The 19,056-nt window shown below is 37.3% G+C and overlaps 1 protein-coding gene across 2 annotated transcripts; it reads left to right on the top strand.

The window, feature by feature from the left end:
• The first annotated feature begins 13,845 nt into the window (after nt 1–13,845).
• LOC149248146 (dihydroflavonol 4-reductase-like) lies at nt 13,846–18,380 on the top strand. 2 transcript variants are annotated; one of them, XM_089458355.1, is made up of 6 exons: nt 13,848–14,112; nt 14,590–14,759; nt 16,448–16,651; nt 17,241–17,400; nt 17,531–17,723; nt 17,950–18,380. In XM_089458355.1, the coding sequence occupies exons 1-6, from the start codon at nt 13,941–13,943 to the stop codon at nt 18,092–18,094; spliced, it is 1,044 nt and encodes a 347-aa protein (XP_089314481.1). In that variant the 5' UTR covers nt 13,848–13,940; the 3' UTR covers nt 18,095–18,380. The 2 variants fall into 2 exon arrangements, with proteins under 2 accessions (XP_089314482.1, XP_089314481.1); XM_089458356.1 differs by lacking the exon at nt 16,448–16,651 and having other exon boundaries at nt 13,846–14,112.
• Nucleotides 18,381–19,056: the final 676 nt, after the last annotated feature.

Genomic DNA, 19,056 nt, shown 5'->3' with positions numbered 1-19,056 from the left:
TGCTAATGACTGTGTTGTTGGTTTAGAATTTTGGTTCAAGTGCTGCACTTTCCGCAGCTCACACAGGGTTTCCGCAGCTGATCCCGGTTTCCGCAGCCAACCCCGGATTCCGCAGCTGTTTTATTAAACGGCATGTTCCAGGTGTCCTCCGGGCAGAAGAGCCACATGGGCAAGTTCGTGGAACCAAGGACATGGTGTGTGTCCTTCCAGCTCAGCCAAACCAGTCATAAAAACCCATGGTCAACGAGGGGGCAACTACGGTCAAACAGAGGTCATTGGCGGTGGCACGGCTCTGCGTGTTCGGTTTTAGAGCACGTGAAGAACAACTGGCCTCTTCCTCAGCCACGCAGATGATGGGAAACACGAATCCAACAGAAGATTTAATGCCCACCACGACCATTGCCTAAATCCGAGGACTGTGCTAGATTACGTGTTTTTACACAGCTGATAGAATAGCGTAGTTTGTGTTAAGTTAGTTTTGTTTTCTCTGCTATAAATAAAGCGTCTCTGAACGCTGATTAGTTAGCTGTTGTTATGTAATTTTGATCTCCCACTGTACTTTCTATTTTGCTCCATAATATATGAGAAGACCGTTCTGTTTCTAAGCGTGTAACTGATCTTTTGAGCTGGCTGGAGTAGGCAGAGGGCCCCTGTTTACTTAAGGCCTGTACAGTGCTTTTCATTTCTAGCATTTCTTCTTATCAGTTTATGTATAATAGTTGTACATAATGCTTTTGATTGCTATGTTTTTATCATGTACAATAGCTGTATATAACTTTGAATTATGCTGATTACATTTCTGCACTCTTCCATGATTGATCAGTGTGTTTTTGCAGATTTCTTAGGTGCCCGGGACAGTTTTCTTTCTTCTCTTTTTACAGCTAGTGGCATTTGTGATCGTCTTATCTAGACTGCTGATCTTTATTTTTGATTTCCATTAGTATCATTGCTTTAGCTTGAACTTTATTTTCTGCTCATAGCTTATGAAGTTGTTTATCTTTTAATGGCTCTTTTTATCATAATCAACTAACTTTTAGTGGAGCCAGAACATCACTTAGTGCAACTTGGTTTATTTTGTTTTAAGACTCACATTGCTAACTTGCTCATAACTCTTTCTTATATGATCAATCCAGCTGAAGGCAGAAAGGTTAAGGGGAAATTAAGTAGTGTGATTTGTCACTTAGATTGTACATTGCTTAAGATTTAATTGAAGAGATAAAGTAGTTGTTCTTGTTTTTAATTGAGTTAATGTAGATGTCATTTTCAATCTCATTTTTATCAGCGGTATAGGTACTGGGCCAATGCCATTGGTCTTTTATTTGATGCCTTCATTTTCCTTTAAGAGTTAATTTCATTTCAGTTGTTGTTCAAAGCTTTCTTGTAGATTACTTTTAAGTTTTAGGAAATCATTTAGAACCCATCACAATCACACACACTTCACTCACTTTATTTCATTTCCATCAACCTCACAATAGGCGAAATATATTTGAAAACAAACTTAAAAAGTTAAAAACGACAAAAACTTAAGAAACAGTTGCCTAAGTACATACAGTACACATCACTTCATCAGCTTACGAGCCCCAGGTTGACATTTAAAAGTTGCAATTTAGACATCACTAAATTGACCAAACATTTTTGGCGCCGTTGCCGGGGAAGTGAAAATTAGGTAGCCAATTCTTGAAAAAAAAAAAGAAAATTTCAAGGAAGGAAAATTAATAACCTCTCAAAGTATGCTCTCCTCTTGCACCTAGAGTGATCTGGAGGATCAGAAAAGAGAAAGTTATTGGTTTAATAGTTTCTTGAGTATGCTCTCTTCTTGCACCTAGAGTGACCTGGAAGATCAGAAAGAGAATTATTACCCTGACTTGAAGGAAAATAAAAAATGACATGCATAGAGCAAGAGATTCTAGGGGAAGGTTTTTAGCTAGAGCCAAGAGTTCGATTTTTACAAGTCCATCTACTTCAAGGAATAGACAAGAGACACCTCCCTCATCTCCAACTGACACTCCTAGCCCTAGGATTCCTGGAATTCAAGAGGCAAGAATTGACTCTCCCACACCTTCTATTGAATTTGAATCAGAAAGAGATCCTTTCCTTCCTTCTACAGAAGGACAAATTGTAATTGAAGAAGTAGAATCATCTGAAGAAGAGGGAGAAATTCCTTCTCATTCACCCTTTGTAGAAGAACCAGAAGACTCTGAAGTCTCTAGGGAAACTACTATGACAGAGGAAGGAGCTGGTAGAGGTAGAGGTAGAGGAGGAGGAGGAGGAAACAATGGAGGAGGTAGAGGTAACATTGGAGGAAATAGGGATGGAGATAACTCATTCGGGTTTCCTATAGTCGATGAGGACTCTCGAGCCACCATGAAAAACATCTCACCATTTGTCCTCCCAAACTTCCATGGGTTAAGGAATGAGGACCCTGAAACATTTCTATTTGAGTTTGAAGTCGTATGTCGAACTTATGATTATCTGGATGACTCTCAAAAACTCAAATTGTTTCCTTCAACATTGAAAGGACAAGCTTTGAAATGGTTCATGGGATTACTCACTCAATCCATTAGGTCTTGGAATGATATGAAACAAACATTTTTGGATAGGTACCTGGACTATTGTATGCCCACCAATCATAAGGATGAGGTATTCAAAATGGTACAAAAGGAAGATGAAAATTTGGAGGATTTGCTTGAAAGATTTCAATACAATTTGAAAAGAGAAAAAATGAACAACTTAGATGAGGAGACCTTGAAAGCCCTTTTGTTAAAAGCCATTAGAGATGAATGGATAGACATTTTGAACATGATGGGGAAGGGAGATATATCTCAACTTTCACTCAATGATATAGCAGAACTATGTGTCCATCTCTCAAGGGGGAAATCTAAAACTCAAAAAGGGCCTAGAGATCCTTCTCTCCTCAGAGCAAACAAATCTGCAACTGGATCAGTAAGTAGGGCAGAAATCGGCAGTATGCTTGATGAATTTAAAACTGACATCTTAGGGAGTCTTAATGAACAACTAGACACTCTTAAGATTCATAATAAGCAGAAAGCAGAAGCTGAGGCTTTGGCCATCTTTTGCCCAAAGTGTAGAAAGAAACATGCTCTAAGGGAATGTCCCTTGGAAGCAAAAGTTGTAGAGACATGTGTAATTTGCTTAGAGAATCATGAGACCAAGGATTGTCCTTCAATCCCTGGGCTCAAAGCTGTCTTTCAAGAAGATCCAAGTACACTTGAATCTCTCTGTTTTGTTGCAAGGAGACCTTGGCAGGGGCAACAAAATCAAGGGTTTAATAACTCTATGAATTTTCAACCTCCACCAAATTGGAACCCTTGGCAACAACCTTGGCCCCAACCTCAAAATCCTTTTCAAGCATGGGTACAAGGTATGCAGAATCCTTATGGTAGATTTGCTCAATTCTACCAATATCCTCCATCTTTCCAAAACCAACAAGCTCCACAACTTCCAAATCAAAATCCACAACTATCATTACCATTTCCACAACAACAACAACCCTCTCAACAGAATCAAAATTCTCAACTCTTGCTTCCATTCCAATAGAAGTCAAATCAACTTCCTTCTCAGCCATTGCCAAACCCCAATAATAAGAATCCTCAAAATGCTTACATGTTGGAAGGTCAACCATTTCCTACCTATATGATTGTTCCTCTCAATGAAGTACAACTCAGATCAAGTAGAGTTCTAGATAAACCTTCTATAAATGCTCAACAGCAAAGCATTTATGAGAAAGAATCTCTTGATGCCAATAAGGGTTCTGAAGCATCTCTTCAAAACCCAAACACTCAAAAAGGAAAAGAAAAAGAATTAACCCCCACAACTCCCATAGTTGAGCAACCTACATCTCTATCCACACCTCCTTTTCCTGAAAGATTACAAATTGACAAAGGAGTGGAAAAACAAATTTGGTTGCCTGACTATAATTTCCTAGATGAATTGAAAAATGTCTGTATCAAGATTCCCTTGTTACAAGCCATTAAGGAAATTCCTATTCTAGCGAAAACAATAAAGGAGTTGAGCCTTAAAAGACCAGGAAGGAAACCAAGGGATACCAGAAGGATCCACCTGGTAGGAAAAATTGCAGACATCATGATGGGAAAGATTACTATGCAGAAATATGTAGATCCTGGTAGTCCAATTGTCAAAACACATATCAATGGGGTAGAAATACCAAATACTTTGATTGATTTAGGGGCTGCTATTAACATTATGAGCATGCAAACTATGGAACAACTAAAACTTCCTAATCTTCTTTTTACACCTACTTTATTGCAACTTGCAGATCGATCAATTATTAAACCAGATGGTGTATTAGAAGACATTCTTGTCTCCTTAGATTCTTGGGAATATCCAGTGGATTTCATGATTTTAACTCCCAAGAGTAATCTAGGAGGACATCCTCTTATTTTAGGAAGACCTTGGCTAGCCACAGCTGATGCTTTCATAAGTTGTAGGTCTGGGGATATGTACATTTCTGATGGTAATTCGACAAAGAAGTTCAATCTGTATCCTCCAGCAAAAGCAATCACAGAAATAGGAGATAATGAGTGGGTTGATGATGAAGATACTATACAACCTGTCTTTACCATTTCTGAGATTAGTGAAGATAGTCAAATTCTAAACACATTAGAAAATTTTGAACCATCTTCAGAATATGACTCCACACAATTTCAGTTGGATTCTGACATAGAGTGTCTATCATCTAGACAAATGTCTCTTTTCTCTATGGAAGAGTTTGGTAGTTCTGCCATTGATATCTTTCCAGGAAAAACATTAAACATCAACAAAAACTTGGAAAAATCGCAACAGGAAGAGCTAACCAAAATCTTGCAAAGACATTCTACTGCATTTGCATGGGAGTATACCGATATGAAAGGTATTGATCCTAAGACTTGCATTCATCACATCTACATTGAGGAAAACAGTAGACCAATCAGACAACCTCAAAGAAGGATGAATCCAAATCTTAGGGAGATAGTGAAAGAAGAGCTCCAAAAGTTACTTAATGTAAACTTCATTTACCCTATTTCAGATAGCCGGTGGGTTTCCCCTTTGGTTATAGTACCTAAAAAGAATGGTAAATGGAGGGTTTGCATTGATTACAGAGAATTGAACAAAGCAACCTTGAAGGATCACTTTCCTTTACCCTTTATTGATCAAGTATTAGATACTCTAGCAGGTAAAAAGTATTTCTCATTTTTGGATGGTTTTAGTGGTTACAATCAAATTCAGGTAGCACCTGAAGACCAGGACAAGACCACATTTACCTGTCCATGGGGAACTTTTGCTTACCGAGTACTTCCTTTTGGGTTATGTAATGCACCCGCAACATTTCAAAGGGCAGTATTAGGAATCTTTTCTGATCTAATTCATGATTGTGTAGAGGTCTATATGGATGACTTTACAGTTTATGGTAATTCATTTGAAGAGGCATTAGAAAATTTGGAAAAAGTCCTTGTAAGATGTAAAGAAACAAATCTTTCATTAAGTCATGAAAAATGTTTTATGATGTTTACTAAAGGGACTGTTTTAGGACATCATATTTCAGGAGATGGAATCAAAGTTGATAGATCAAAAGTCGAAGTCATCTCCAAGTTACCTATTCCAAATTGTCAAAGGGATGTTAGAAGTTTTCTTGGGTTTACTGGGTATTATAGAAGATTTATTGAAAACTTCACCAAGATAGCATCTCCACTCTTCAAATTACTTACCAAAGACTGTGAATTCAAGTGGGATCCTGACTGTCAATCTGCATTTGAAACTTTAAAAACTAGAATATCTGAAGCACCCATTTTGAGAGGGCCAAATTGGAAACTCCCTTTCCACATTTCTACAGATGCTTCAGATACAGCTCTAGGAGCTGTGTTGGGTCAAAAGGATTTAGTTCCTTATGCCATTTATTACACCAGTAAAAATTTGACTCCCACTGAGTTAAATTATATTGTGACTGAAAAAGAGTTCTTAGCCGTTGTTCATGCAATCAACAAGTTTAGACACTATATAACATGCTATGAAACTTTTGTCCATACTGATCATTCTGCAATTAGATATCTCATGAACAAACCTGTTACTAATGGCAGAGTTACAAGATGGCTTTTACTTCTACAAGAATTCAATATTACTGTGTTAGATAGACCAGGAAAACAAAACACAGTAGCTGATTTCTTGTCTAGAATCCAAAATACTAACGAAGATTCTCCTGTAGAGGATAAGTTTCCAGATGAATATTTGTTTGCAGTAACTACTAAAACTCCTTGGTATGCAGATATTGCTAACTATTTTGTTACAGGGAAGCTACCTCCACACTTATTTCCTAATGAGAAAAGGAAAATCATTCAGGAGAGCTCAAAGTATTCTTGGATTTCTAATGAATTGTTCAAAACAGGGCTAGATTGTGTGATCAGAAGATGTGTTCGGGAAGATGAAATGCCTGACATCCTTAAGGCATGTCATGATGAACCGTGCGGCGGACACTTTGTTGACAAGAGGACGGCCTATAAAATCCTTTCCTTAGGATATTATTGGCCTTCTCTCTTCAAAGATGCAAAGCAATATGTTAGAAGGTGTGACAGCTGCCAAAGAGTTGGGAGACCAACTCCTTCAAATGAAATGCCACTACAGCCACAGGTACTCATCGAACCCTTTGAGAAATGGGCTTTAGATTTCGTTGGACCTATTAATCCACCATCTAAACAAAAGAAGTATATATTGGTTTGCACTGATTATGTTACTAAGTGGGTAGAAGCCAAGGCATTGCCTTCTGCCACTGAAAATTCAGTTGTTCAATTTCTTTTTGAGGATATTTTTACTCGTTTTGGTGTCCCAAGAGAAATTGTGACAGATCAGGGAAGTCAATTTACATCTAAATTGATGGAGAAGCTAATGGAGGAATACAAAATCAAGCATAGGAAATCTACTCCATACCATCCGCAAGCAAATGGTCAAGTGGAATCTACAAATAAAGTTCTTGAAAGCATCATCACCAAGACTGTTCATCTCCATAGAAGAGATTGGGCAGAAAGGCTTCCTGAAGCCTTATGGGCCTATAGAACTACATGGAGGAACACAACAGGACATTCTCCCTATGAACTTGTTTATGGGAAAGAAGTCTTGCTCCCCATTGAGTTTCAAATCAAGACCTTCAAGATGGCAGTTCAGTTGGGGATGAGTCTATCAGAAGCCCAAAAGCACAGAATGGAGCAGCTAAATGAGCTAGATGAAATAAGACAAGATGCAATTCTAAGGACCGATCTAGTTCAGCACCAAAGAACTAAGTGGCATGACCGATATATCAAAGAGAAGAAGTTTCAAAAGGGAGATTGGGCGTTACTGTTTGATTCAAAGTTTAAAGACTTCAAAGGGAAATTTCAAACTCATTGGCTTGGGCCATATGAGATTGATGAAGTCTTTAGCAATGGAGCAGTTCGAATCAAGACTATTGATGAGTTTCAAACTCCTCTCATTGTGAATGGCCACCGATTGAAAATTTATCATAAGCCACTCTCAAAAGAGGACTTTGTCAAAATATTCCAAGAAAATTCTGCAATGAGGCTAGTGGAGAAGAATTCTTCTCCTCCATCAGCCTAATCTTTGTTTCTTTCTGAATTGAAAAAAAAAAAAAAAAAAAAAAAAGAAAAAAAAGTGTATAAGCCTGAAAACCAATCTCAGATTGGCGGTCTTATACAGAAAATATGGAGTGAAAATCAGGGACACCTGACACTATATTTTCCAAGAAAAAACTCTCTCTCTCTTTCCATCCTCACTTCATTTTCATTCCATTTCACTTCACCTTCATCATTTTCCATCTCCATTTCACTTCATTCCATTTCATTTTTCCACTTCACTCCATTCACTCCATCTCATTCCATTAATAAAAGTCCCTTTCAGGACTATTTCCATTCAGTTAGTCTTTTTCTAACTAATTTTGTGCAGTTAAAAGGGAGATGTTTAGTTTCCGCAGCTCGCACCAGTTTCCGCAGCCAGAAACGATTTCCGCAGCCAGCACCACTCTGTCTCTACAGCTAGCAGCACTCTGTTTCAAAAAGATTAACATCATCATCATCACCAAAGGCAACAAGGATAGGAGGCACCTGCAGGAACAAAAAGCAATCATGGATCAACAACCTTAATCAACAAATGGCAAACCCATGAAGGTATGATCAAAATCTTTTCCAAACAACCATTTAAATGTCATTTTATGCATAATTATTAAATCGTGGACAGAGCCACTAAATGCAATGATTCGGCAAGATCATCCCACTTCTCCTCCACGATAATCCTTCATCCACCTCATACCCTCCTAACGGTCTCATAATCACTCTTAGTTCAAACTCAAGTTGAGACTGCGCTTTCATTTATGAGCCGTACAAGGAAGAAGAGACCTATCGTACTACGTCTCTTCTCAACCACGATCTCCGCAGCCAATACTAAATGTGTGCGTAAGCCACCCGAACTTCAAGGGATACGGCCGTTATTCCATTCTCTTATCACCCCATTTCCGCACGCATTTGAACTCATTCTCGTGGTTGTCTTCTACTCCCTCGCACTCACAGCATTTCCACTCTCATTTTCGCTGTAAATCCCACAGCTCTGTTTCAAACCCCGCAGCCCTGTTTCAAACTCCACAAGTTCCGTTTCAAACCCGTATTGCCTTGCATTACCTTACGGCTATTCCACTTACAGCCGTAGTCCATCTGTTTTTCCCGTAAGCATCCTCCGTGAGCATCCATACACAGTCAAAGCTTTAGCCGAAGTTAAGAGTCGAAGATGGGGAAGCTGCTTAGAGCTGAACCTGAAGGTTCAAAGTATCTAGAAGGATACCCACAGACAAAGGAAGCATTAAAGAAGGCAAAATGGTTGAAGTTCATCCAAAAATTCAGAGGATATGATAAGGAGGTAACGAAAGCATTTGCTCGATCATTCAATGGACACACTGTGGAAGTAGGGGACCTGAAATTCACAATCACAGAGAACTCCATAGCAACAGCAACCAGCTTACCTCAGGTGGGAGACCGATGGTTTAAGAACAGAACAGTGGAAGATCAGGGATGGAAAGATATGCTTAAGAACCCAGGTATGGACACTTCAATATTCACCAAAGGGATTCCTGTACATGTGATTAAGGAAGAATGGACTGCATTGTTATTACTTGTTCAAAAGTTTGTTACATGTGAGGGCCGCTTTGGCACTATGTATATGTACCATGCTAGAATTATGATGAACTTCATGGAAGGCCATGCCATCAATTTACCCTATTTTCTGTTAAGAAGCCTAACGAAAATGAGTTCCACTGTCCAAAAGAATATAGGCCATATTGAACCTCACTTGTATCATCACGGGTTCATTAAAATTCTCATAGAAGACCAATTGAAAAACAACAATGATACATGGGAAAAGTTTTTAGTCAGGAATCATTTTCAAGAGGTAACTGAAGCTTCCGCTAGCAGTTCTCCTAGAGTCCCAAAAAGAAGTAGGAGAATGAAAAGAGATGTTGTAGCCCAAGATCCTCCTATTGTAGAAACTCAGGAGACTACTCAGGAAGAAGAGGTAAAGAGAGATAAAGCTAAGAAACAGAAAAAGGAGAAAGGGAAAGCAATTGTTCAAGAATCATGTCCATCCCCTGAACCTTCAATAGAAGAAGACTATCAAACCTTGGCTAATAGACTCTCACAACTTCAAGCTGCTGCCCTCTCAAAGAAGAAACAAAAAGGAAAACAGAGTGTCCAGCCAAAGAGCACTAGTGCACAAGTGAGAAGAAGCAGTAGAATTAAAGAAAGAATGAGTGTGACTAAAGTAAAATAGTCACATTTCATTGATTTGGGAGAAAGTACACCTGAAAAGGCTCCAACTCAGATTGACCTTGAGTCCACTCCTCCACGGGAAGAGAGCCCCTTTCAGCCAGAACTTCAAACAGAATTTGATTTTGAGCATAGCCCAAAGAGATCACCTGAAATTGACCCTGACCAGCAGGAGGTATACAATTATTTGGAGACCTTAGAGCAATCAGTTGCAGGTCCAAGCACTATATTGCCTCTTAATGAACAGGTCCAATCTTTGAAACAAGAGATGTTTGAGCTAGAAGTCCTGAACCGGCATATAAAACAAGAAAACGAAGCATTGAAAGAACAAAGCAAGGTGGACAAAATTGTCCATGACAACACCATGCTTCACTTAGGACTCTGGCAGAAGAAGAACAGAAAATTGAAGAGAAAATGCAAGAAACTGAGCAGGGCCTTGATCAATTTGAAATTCAAGTGTTTGGTTAAGAAACCAAGAACAATTTTGGCAACAAGAAGAAAGAAAAGAAGGCTAGATGTTTTGGCAGAAGCATCTGAACACATGGACTGAACAACAATGACAAAGTTTTGGTTGCATGAGGACATGCAACACCTTCACAGTGGGGGTATGTTGAGCCTCAAACCTGCACTTCTTTACACATCCTCTCAGCCTCCTTTTCCTATTCATTTCCTTCTTTTGCCACTCATTCCCTCCATCAAATTGCTCAAATCATTGTATTTTAGGACTTTTTACATGGTTTGTTAATTATGCTAATGACTGTGTTGTTGGTTTAGAATTTTGGTTCAAGTGCTGCACTTTCCGCAGCTCACACAGGGTTTCCGCAGCTGATCCCGGTTTCCGCAGCCAACCCCAGATTTCGTAGCTGTTTTATTAAACGGCATGTTCCAGGTGTCCTCCGGGCAGAAGAGCCACATGGGCAAGTTCGTGGAACCAAGGACATGGTGTGTGTCCTTCCAGCTCAGCCAAACCAGTCATAAAAACCCATGGTCAACGAGGGGGCAACTACGGTCAAACAGAGGTCATTGGCGGTGGCACAACTCTGCGTGTTCGGTTTTAGAGCACGTGAAGAACAGCTGGCCTCTTCCTCAGCCACGCAGATGATGGGAAACACGAATCCAACAGAAGATTTAATGCCCACCACGACCGTTGCCTAAATCCGAGGACTGTGCTAGATTACGTGTTTTTACACAGCTGATAGAATAACGTAGTTTGTGTTAAGTTAGTTTTGTTTTCTCTGCTATAAATAAAGCGTCTCTGAACGCTGATTAGAGAGCTACTGTTATGTAATTTTGATCTCCCACTGTGCTTTCTATTTTGCTCCATAATATATGAGAAGACCGTTCTGTTTCTAAGCGTGTAACTGATCTTTTGAGCTGGCTGGAGTAGGTAGAGGGCCCCTGTTTACTTAAGGCCTGTACAGTGCTTTTCATTTCTAGCATTTCTTCTTATCAGTTTATGTATAATAGTTGTACAAAATGCTTTTGATTGCTATGTTTTTATCATGTACAATAGCTGTATATAACTTTGAATTATGCTGATTACATTTCTGCACTCTTCCATGACTGATCAGTGTGTTTTTGCAGATTTCTTAGGTGCCCGGGACAGTTTTCTTTCTTCTCTTTTTACAGCTAGTGGCATTTGTGATCGTCTTATCTAGACTGCTGATCTTTATTTTTGATTTCCATTAGTATCATTGCTTTAGCTTGCACTTTATTTTCTGCTCATAGCTTATCAAGTTGTTTATCTTTTAATGGCTCTTTTTATCATAATCAACTAACTTTTAGTGGAGCCAGAACATCACTTAGTGCAGCTTGGTTTATTTTGTTTTAAGACTCACATTGCTAACTTACTCATAACTCTTTCTTATATGATCAATCCAGCTGAAGGCAGAAAGGTTAAGGGGAAATTAAGTAGTGTGATTTGTCACTTAGATTGTACATTGCTTAAGATTTAATTGAAGAGTTAAAGTAGTTGTTCTTGTTTTTAATTGAGTTAATGTAGATGTCATTTTCAATCTCATTTTTATCAGCGGTATAGGTACTGGGCCAATGCCATTGGTCTTTTATTTGATGCCTTCATTTTCTTTTAAGAGTTAATTTCATTTCAGTTGTTGTTCAAAGTTTTCTTGTAGATTACTTTTAAGTTTTAGGAAATCATTTAGAACCCATCACAATCACACACACTTCACTCACTTTATTTCATTTCCATCAACCTCACAATAGGCGAAATATATTTGAAAACAAACTTAAAAAGTTAAAAACGACAAAAACTTAAGAAACAGTTGCCTAAGTACATACAGTACACATCACTTCATCAGCTTACGAGCCCCGGGTTGACATTTAAAAGTTGCAATTTAGACATCACTAAATTGACCAAACAGCCACCATGGACATCCATGGTCAATCACTTTATTAAGCATACTAAAGTTTCTCAACCATATTCATTTATAGTTAAACATTGTCAACGATGGTCAACCATGTTCACCCATAATAATCCATAGTTGACCATAGTCAACCATGTTTTTACAAGGCCATCCATGATCGAACATGCTGACCATGATCAAACATGGACAAGAAGTTCAATCATAGTCAACCATAATCAAATTGGCTCAATAGTGGTCAACCATATTTAACCATAGTTGGCCATGGTCAAGCCTTGTCACCCATGGCCTGCCATGGCCACCAATGGTTAATCCTCATCAAACTTGTCAACCATGGTAAACCGTCATCTAGCATTGTCAACGATGGTTCACTCTCTTCAACCATCACCAAGCATGTCAACCCTCAACCATAACTTGACCATATTTAACCATATTTGGCTAAGCTCAATGATAGTCAACCATATTCAATCATGGTCAAACCTTAGTCAACAATGGTCAACCATCATCTCCATGGTCAACCATGTTCATCCATAGTCAACCATAGCTAACCAGAGTCAAGCATGCTCAAACAAGGTCATCAATGGTCAAACATGGTCATCATGGTTAAACATGGTCAAACATAGAGAACAAGTTCAACCATAATCACCCATGTTCAACCATGGTCAAACAAACTCAATAATGGTCAACCCTAGTTACTATGACCATCCATATTTAACTAGAATCAACCATGCTCAACCATTATCACTAATGGTCAATCCTAATTAACCTTATCACCTATAGTGAACAATGAATAACCCTCATCAACTATAGTCAACCATATATAATTTAATACAATTTAATTATTAATTTATGATAAATATAATTTAGAAATAATTATATTTTCATTTATACTTAATACACATTTAAAATTAGCTAATAGTGAATTACACATACTTTTATATTTATCTTTAAAACTAAAATATTAATTCGAAAGTAAATAATATAGTCTTATTATGTTGATAAAAACTATTTTTAATAACGTTATATAATTTTATAAAACATTCCTTCACGATATCAAACATCAAAAAAAAGGAGTTGTCTATAATGCGACTTTTTGGAGATTCCGGTTACGGAATCCGGCGGAAAAAATTGTGGATTCAGCACCCTGAAAAACCCCTGGGACGCCTTGATTGTGCAGAAACTAGCTATCAAACTTGTGGTTCCAATAAATTGCTACCGGATTTTGACCGGAAAAACCCACCGGAAAGACTTCCAAAAAGTCTCATTATAGAAAACTGCAAAAAAAAATACTGCTCCTATTACAATTTAACCTCTCACTCAAACATAAACGTTACATATGTAATTATAATTTAGAACAAAAACATACAAAATTCAATTCCAAATTCTAAAACCTCATAAATTTAACCAAACCATTCCTCCTACCAGGCCAATTCTAAGGTTTCCCAAGAACTAGTTTTCTGTTGGAACGTTAGGTGTGGATAAATAACCAGAAACGAAAACCACATTCTTAACTAATATTCAGCTCCTCGTAAGGTTTCCCAAGAACTGGTTTTCTGTTGGAACGTTAGGTGTGGATAAATAACCAGAAACGAAAACCACATTCTCAACTAATATTCAGCTCCTCCTATTCACAGGAAAAGCAGATGGAGACCTCATTATTACTCCAAAAGAAGCATATGTATGTTTCCCTAGGCAGAGGCTAAACATCGCAAGCAGTGTTTGGACACGCTTGTTCAAGATTCTGGAGATGGTTTTAGGCGAGGACAATGCCCAGCGGCCACTACAGCTACCATCTATTCACGAGCTCCATCGAGAAAGTACAGTATGTGTCACAGGGGCGGCAGGGTTCATAGGATCATGGCTCGTTATGCGTTTGCTTGAGCGAGGATACACTGTTAGAGCCACAGTCCGTGACACAGGTATTATAGTGATTGGTTTATCAGTGTAATGTTTGATTGAATACTTAGTATTGATTTGTGTTGGTATAAAAGAAAGTAGTAAGATCTTAAATATTTATCCTAGGGTGAACAGATTTTTTTTTGATAAGGTGGCAATTAGTATTTTTTGCTATTCGAACTTGAAGGGAATTTAGCTCCACGGTCCAGTAGCTAGGCCTGATTCCAAGGGCTTCGGGAAAATGGATCCTGTGACCTCCCGATAAAGAGGCACTGATTTTGACCAACTAAGCTAACCTTGGGTGCTTGTAGCCATTAATTTATATCATAAATTTTCTTCATAAGTAAATTGAATAGTTAGAATAATAACTAGTTTACGTAATCAGTAAATTGTTCAAAAAATAATTAGTGCAGGTAATCGATTCCTAAAAATGCTCGGTTAATCCAATGTAACAATTTCATCACGATCACAATGGTCTTCATAATTTTTTATTTGTACAGGAGATCCAGTAAAGACAAAGCATCTGTTGGAGCTGCCCGGGGCAAATGAGAGACTGATACTTTACAAAGCAGATATGGACGAAGAAGGAAGCTTTGACGCCGCCATTGATGGGTGTGAGGGGGTCTTTCATCTAGCCACTCGTACGGTTTTCGAGTCGAGGGACCCGGAGGTCTGTCAGATTGATCATGCTCTTTTCATGAAGCGGATTTTATTTTTGTGATCTTAAAAGGATTGTTTAGCTTTTAGTTTTGTCATGTGGTAATGCGTAAAATGTTGAACATATAAACATAGCTGGGAATTTTTTTAAATTTGATGTACACGTGCAATTTGATTGTTGTTTTTATAAATATTTGTAAAGAGACATACATAGCTGGGAATATTTTTAAATTTGATGTAGGCGTGCGATTTGATTGTTGTTTTTATAACTACTTGTAAAGAGACATACACGGTAATAGTCTCAAAATTGACCATCAAGACAAAGATGGATTTATGGACTTTTTTTATCATTAAATTTTCAAAACACATATTAATTACCATCTAATTACAAATCACTCATTCGTTCTATGTTTATATGTTTATTTTATTTTTTTCATAAATTTTATGATATACTTTCATGGTTGAAGATACAAGGATTTAAGGAAACATAGGTAATTTTACTTTGACCAGATTTGTTGATTACTACTGAAAGTTCATGACAGTGAAACAAAAAAACATAAAGAGATACATTCCACAACTTAAGAGGCCATAGGCACCAGTGAACAGACATAACATATAAAACACGTGTATCCATGCTAGTCATTAGAAGTGATGGAGGTTGGGTTGTTCGGGGTTGTTCCACGAGGCGGCGAAGGATGAAAGGACCATTAGACATGCTCCTCGAAATTGGCCATCCAAGCCTCCAGCTTCTCAACGTTCTCCAATAACAAGCTCTGGCCTCACCAAACATCCCCACTACATGCTCTCGTATATGGCATTAGATATAATGCATTTTGTTCAAAGTTGCTATCAATTCAATATGCTCTTCCTGTTGAACCCACTTTGAAGTCTCTAGACGCTCTAGAATTGACTTGACTGAATCAAGTCCCAACATCGCTCAACACAACAAACTTGTCACTGACCACGACCACCATGACACGCCGACACATGATGCCCAAAAAACACTCACCACCACACTCGAGACCCAAGGCGACATGAAACCTTACACACTATAATTTACTCTTTCTCGTACTCAAGGTGTTATAAGAAGGCAAGAAAACCAACCGACCTGAGGCCACGTGCCTAACATAAACGCTGACACGTTCCCTCAGGGACACCATCCTCTTTGCTTCTCATCTCATAAGAGTTGATTTTATATATTAATTTATTTTAATTATAATTTTAACATTGAATTATTATTATCATATTTTATTTTTTAATTTCCCAATAAATATTAATTAATATTATATTCTATATTGAAAATAATTTTAAACTTATGTGGATTATTAGAATAATTCAATTGTAAATTTAGATATATTAAAAAAAATTAATCAATACGATGAACATCAGCAAAGTCAAATATAATTTATAAATAATTGAGCCCCATTTTTTAAATATCCTAAAAGCTACAATTCATATAATGATTGTCATGTAACATTCAATATTAGTTACTAAAATTAGTTGTTGACTCTATTATGGCTAGTTGAATCAACAAAGAATCGTTGAATACACAAAATCTGCCCTCACAAAAACAAATAGTCAAAAAAATCCAATACTTCATATTAGCATTTCCTTTACAGATTGCTTTTTTGGATCGTAACTGCAATTCGTAGGCTATTACATCGAAGCATTTGACTATGAAATCGGCTTTCGTGCATGCAGAACGAAGTAATTAGGCCAACTGTCAATGGGCTCTTGAACGTTATGAGATCCTGTGCAAAAGCTAAGTCTGTGAAGCGAGTTGTTTTCACTTCATCAGTTGGGGCTATGAAATTTACTGATGACTACGGGAATCCGGGGAAAATTTATGACGAAACATGCTGGACAAATGTGGAGCTTTGTACACGCTTAAAGATAACTGGCTGGGTAGGACCCTTATATCTCCTTGTGCTTCCAATAAAAAGTAGTTTATCTGCTTAGCTGGATATGTTTGTGTGTCCACTGTATTTCAGGAATGGTGATTTCATGTCTCCCGCAATATCATAATTGTTTTCCCTCGAGCGAAAAATTGAAACATCCCGAATTGGTTTGGTTTGTCAATGTAGTCTGTGTGGGTAGTCTGTGTGGGTTGAGGAGCTGCGACTCAGGGACATTTAAGCCGTCAAAATCTTTTTAGGGTCATACTAACTTTAGCTAACTAGATTTTTAGAGTGTTTCCTCCTCCTGGCAAACAGAAAACACTAATTGTATTTGTGAAACTTAACCAAACATGGTGATCTTCATCTTTATGGCATATTTAGATGATCTTCATCTTTATTGCAGGTTTAGATTTTAATGAATAACATTAATGTTAAACAATCATTTCACTTTTGTTGATCATATTCCACAATATTCTAGAAATCTTCAATCGAACTATAACGTAAATGATGTATTCACATTGTTATTATAACTCTGAAATTGAATCAAATTTGAAGATTATCTTTTAATTTGTGTTTTCTTTTTTGTGATTCATCAGATATACTTTGCATCCAAAACATTAGCAGAAAGAGCTGCTTGGGAATTTGCAGAGAAGAATAACATAGATCTCATCAGTATCATTCCTCCATTAGTTGTTGGTCCGTTCATCTCGCAGACGATGCCTCCAAGCATGAAAACAGCTCTTGCACTGTTAACAAGTAAATTTAGAACTAAATTTTGCTTTCAGTGGCGATAAAACTATTTATACAACATACTATTTTTTTGTTGTGTGTGTGAGTTTTTTTTTGAAATGACATGTGAATGAGATCATGGATATGTTAACTGCAGGGAATGAGCCTCACTACGCAATACTAAGACAGGCCCATCTCGTTCACCTGGACGATCTTTGTGTATCTCATATTTTTCTTTATGAACATCCTGAAGCGAAGGGAAGATACATCTCTTCTTCAGATGAAACCACTATTGTCCAACTGGCCAAAATGCTGGCTGAGAAATATCCAGAATACAATATACCAACCCAGTGAGTTCATTAATCAAGCTTGCCTGCAGGCTTTCGTATATGTACACTACGTATTAGTATAGGTTCTTCCTAGGTTTTTCATATTTTAATTTAATTTAATTGTACATTTCAACAATATTTGAGTTTGCTCATATTTGTTAAATTTTAAAATATTCTTACAAAGATAACTGATTTTTTATTACAATTGAGATCCAAATTTGTTGAACATGTTAATATATGTATGCAGGTTCAAGGATGTGGATGAATCCTTGCAGGCTGTGCCATTTTCAACAAAGAAGCTCCTAGACTTGGGCTTCAAGTTCAAGTACACAAAGGAAGAGATGTTTGATGGGGCCATTCAATGCTGCAGAGAGAAAGGATTGCTGCAGTGAGAAACGAATGAGACTGAACTCTCAAGTAGCAAGGAGTATGGAAGATGAAAAACCAAAATTGTAGAACGTGTTATTTTAGGGCTTGCATTGCCATACCATGTTATTGATTCCTAATTGGGCGGGACACCACAATGTAGCTCCAGTGCACTTGTGTATGTACTTATGATATTTCTAATGCCATGAGACACCACAAGGTAGCTTGAGTGGCCATCTATGTGTATTACAGCTTCAAAGCATAAAGGCTCGTTATACATTTTGGCACGAATCTCATATCACATTTTCAGTAGGATAGTGTCTTGTTACGCATTTTGGTATGACTAATGAAGTCAAATGTAAGTTTTTTTTTCAGTATCTTTGGTTAACATAACAAGAAGTTGTTTGGTTAAAAGTTTTACAATTTTACTAGTAATTTTAACAATCGAATTAATTAGTAAAATCAAAATGCGCCTTTAGTTACAAATGTGGAATTAATAATGTTTGTTTATACATTGCAGCCAATATCCATTTCCATCCTTATATCTTAAATTTACAGGGAAATATTATCCCATAATAATAAAAAAATAAAATAAAAATATTAAAGTTAATTTAATTATAATATAATAACAAAATAGAGTAGATTTAAATTACATAGGATTGATTGAATTGAAGAAGAACATATTGTAAACGGAGGAAACTGCAAATGGGGAATTTATATAATTCAAATAAATCATTCTATCTCTATGAATTTATGATTATATCAAGATAATAAAAAAGAACGTACAACAAGTCTAAAAGTTTCCTAAACATGAATTTTTCAAAGCGCAAAGGATCATACAATACAACCGCTGCAAAGGATCATGATGATGATGATGATGATGATGATGATGGTTAACGTCCACTGAGACCAAATTGGTCTATCGGACCTATAATTTCTTAATTTCTAATTGTCTGACTCCTTGTCTTTCTTGGCGAGATTGGTGATG

The sequence above is a fragment of the Pinus tabuliformis genome, chromosome 7 (genome assembly GCF_031772625.1).
Source record: "Pinus tabuliformis cultivar Carrire ecotype Pingquan chromosome 7, CPIR1, whole genome shotgun sequence".
Lineage (NCBI taxonomy): Eukaryota > Viridiplantae > Streptophyta > Pinopsida > Pinales > Pinaceae > Pinus > Pinus tabuliformis.
This window is presented reverse-complemented; position numbering and strand designations above follow the sequence as displayed.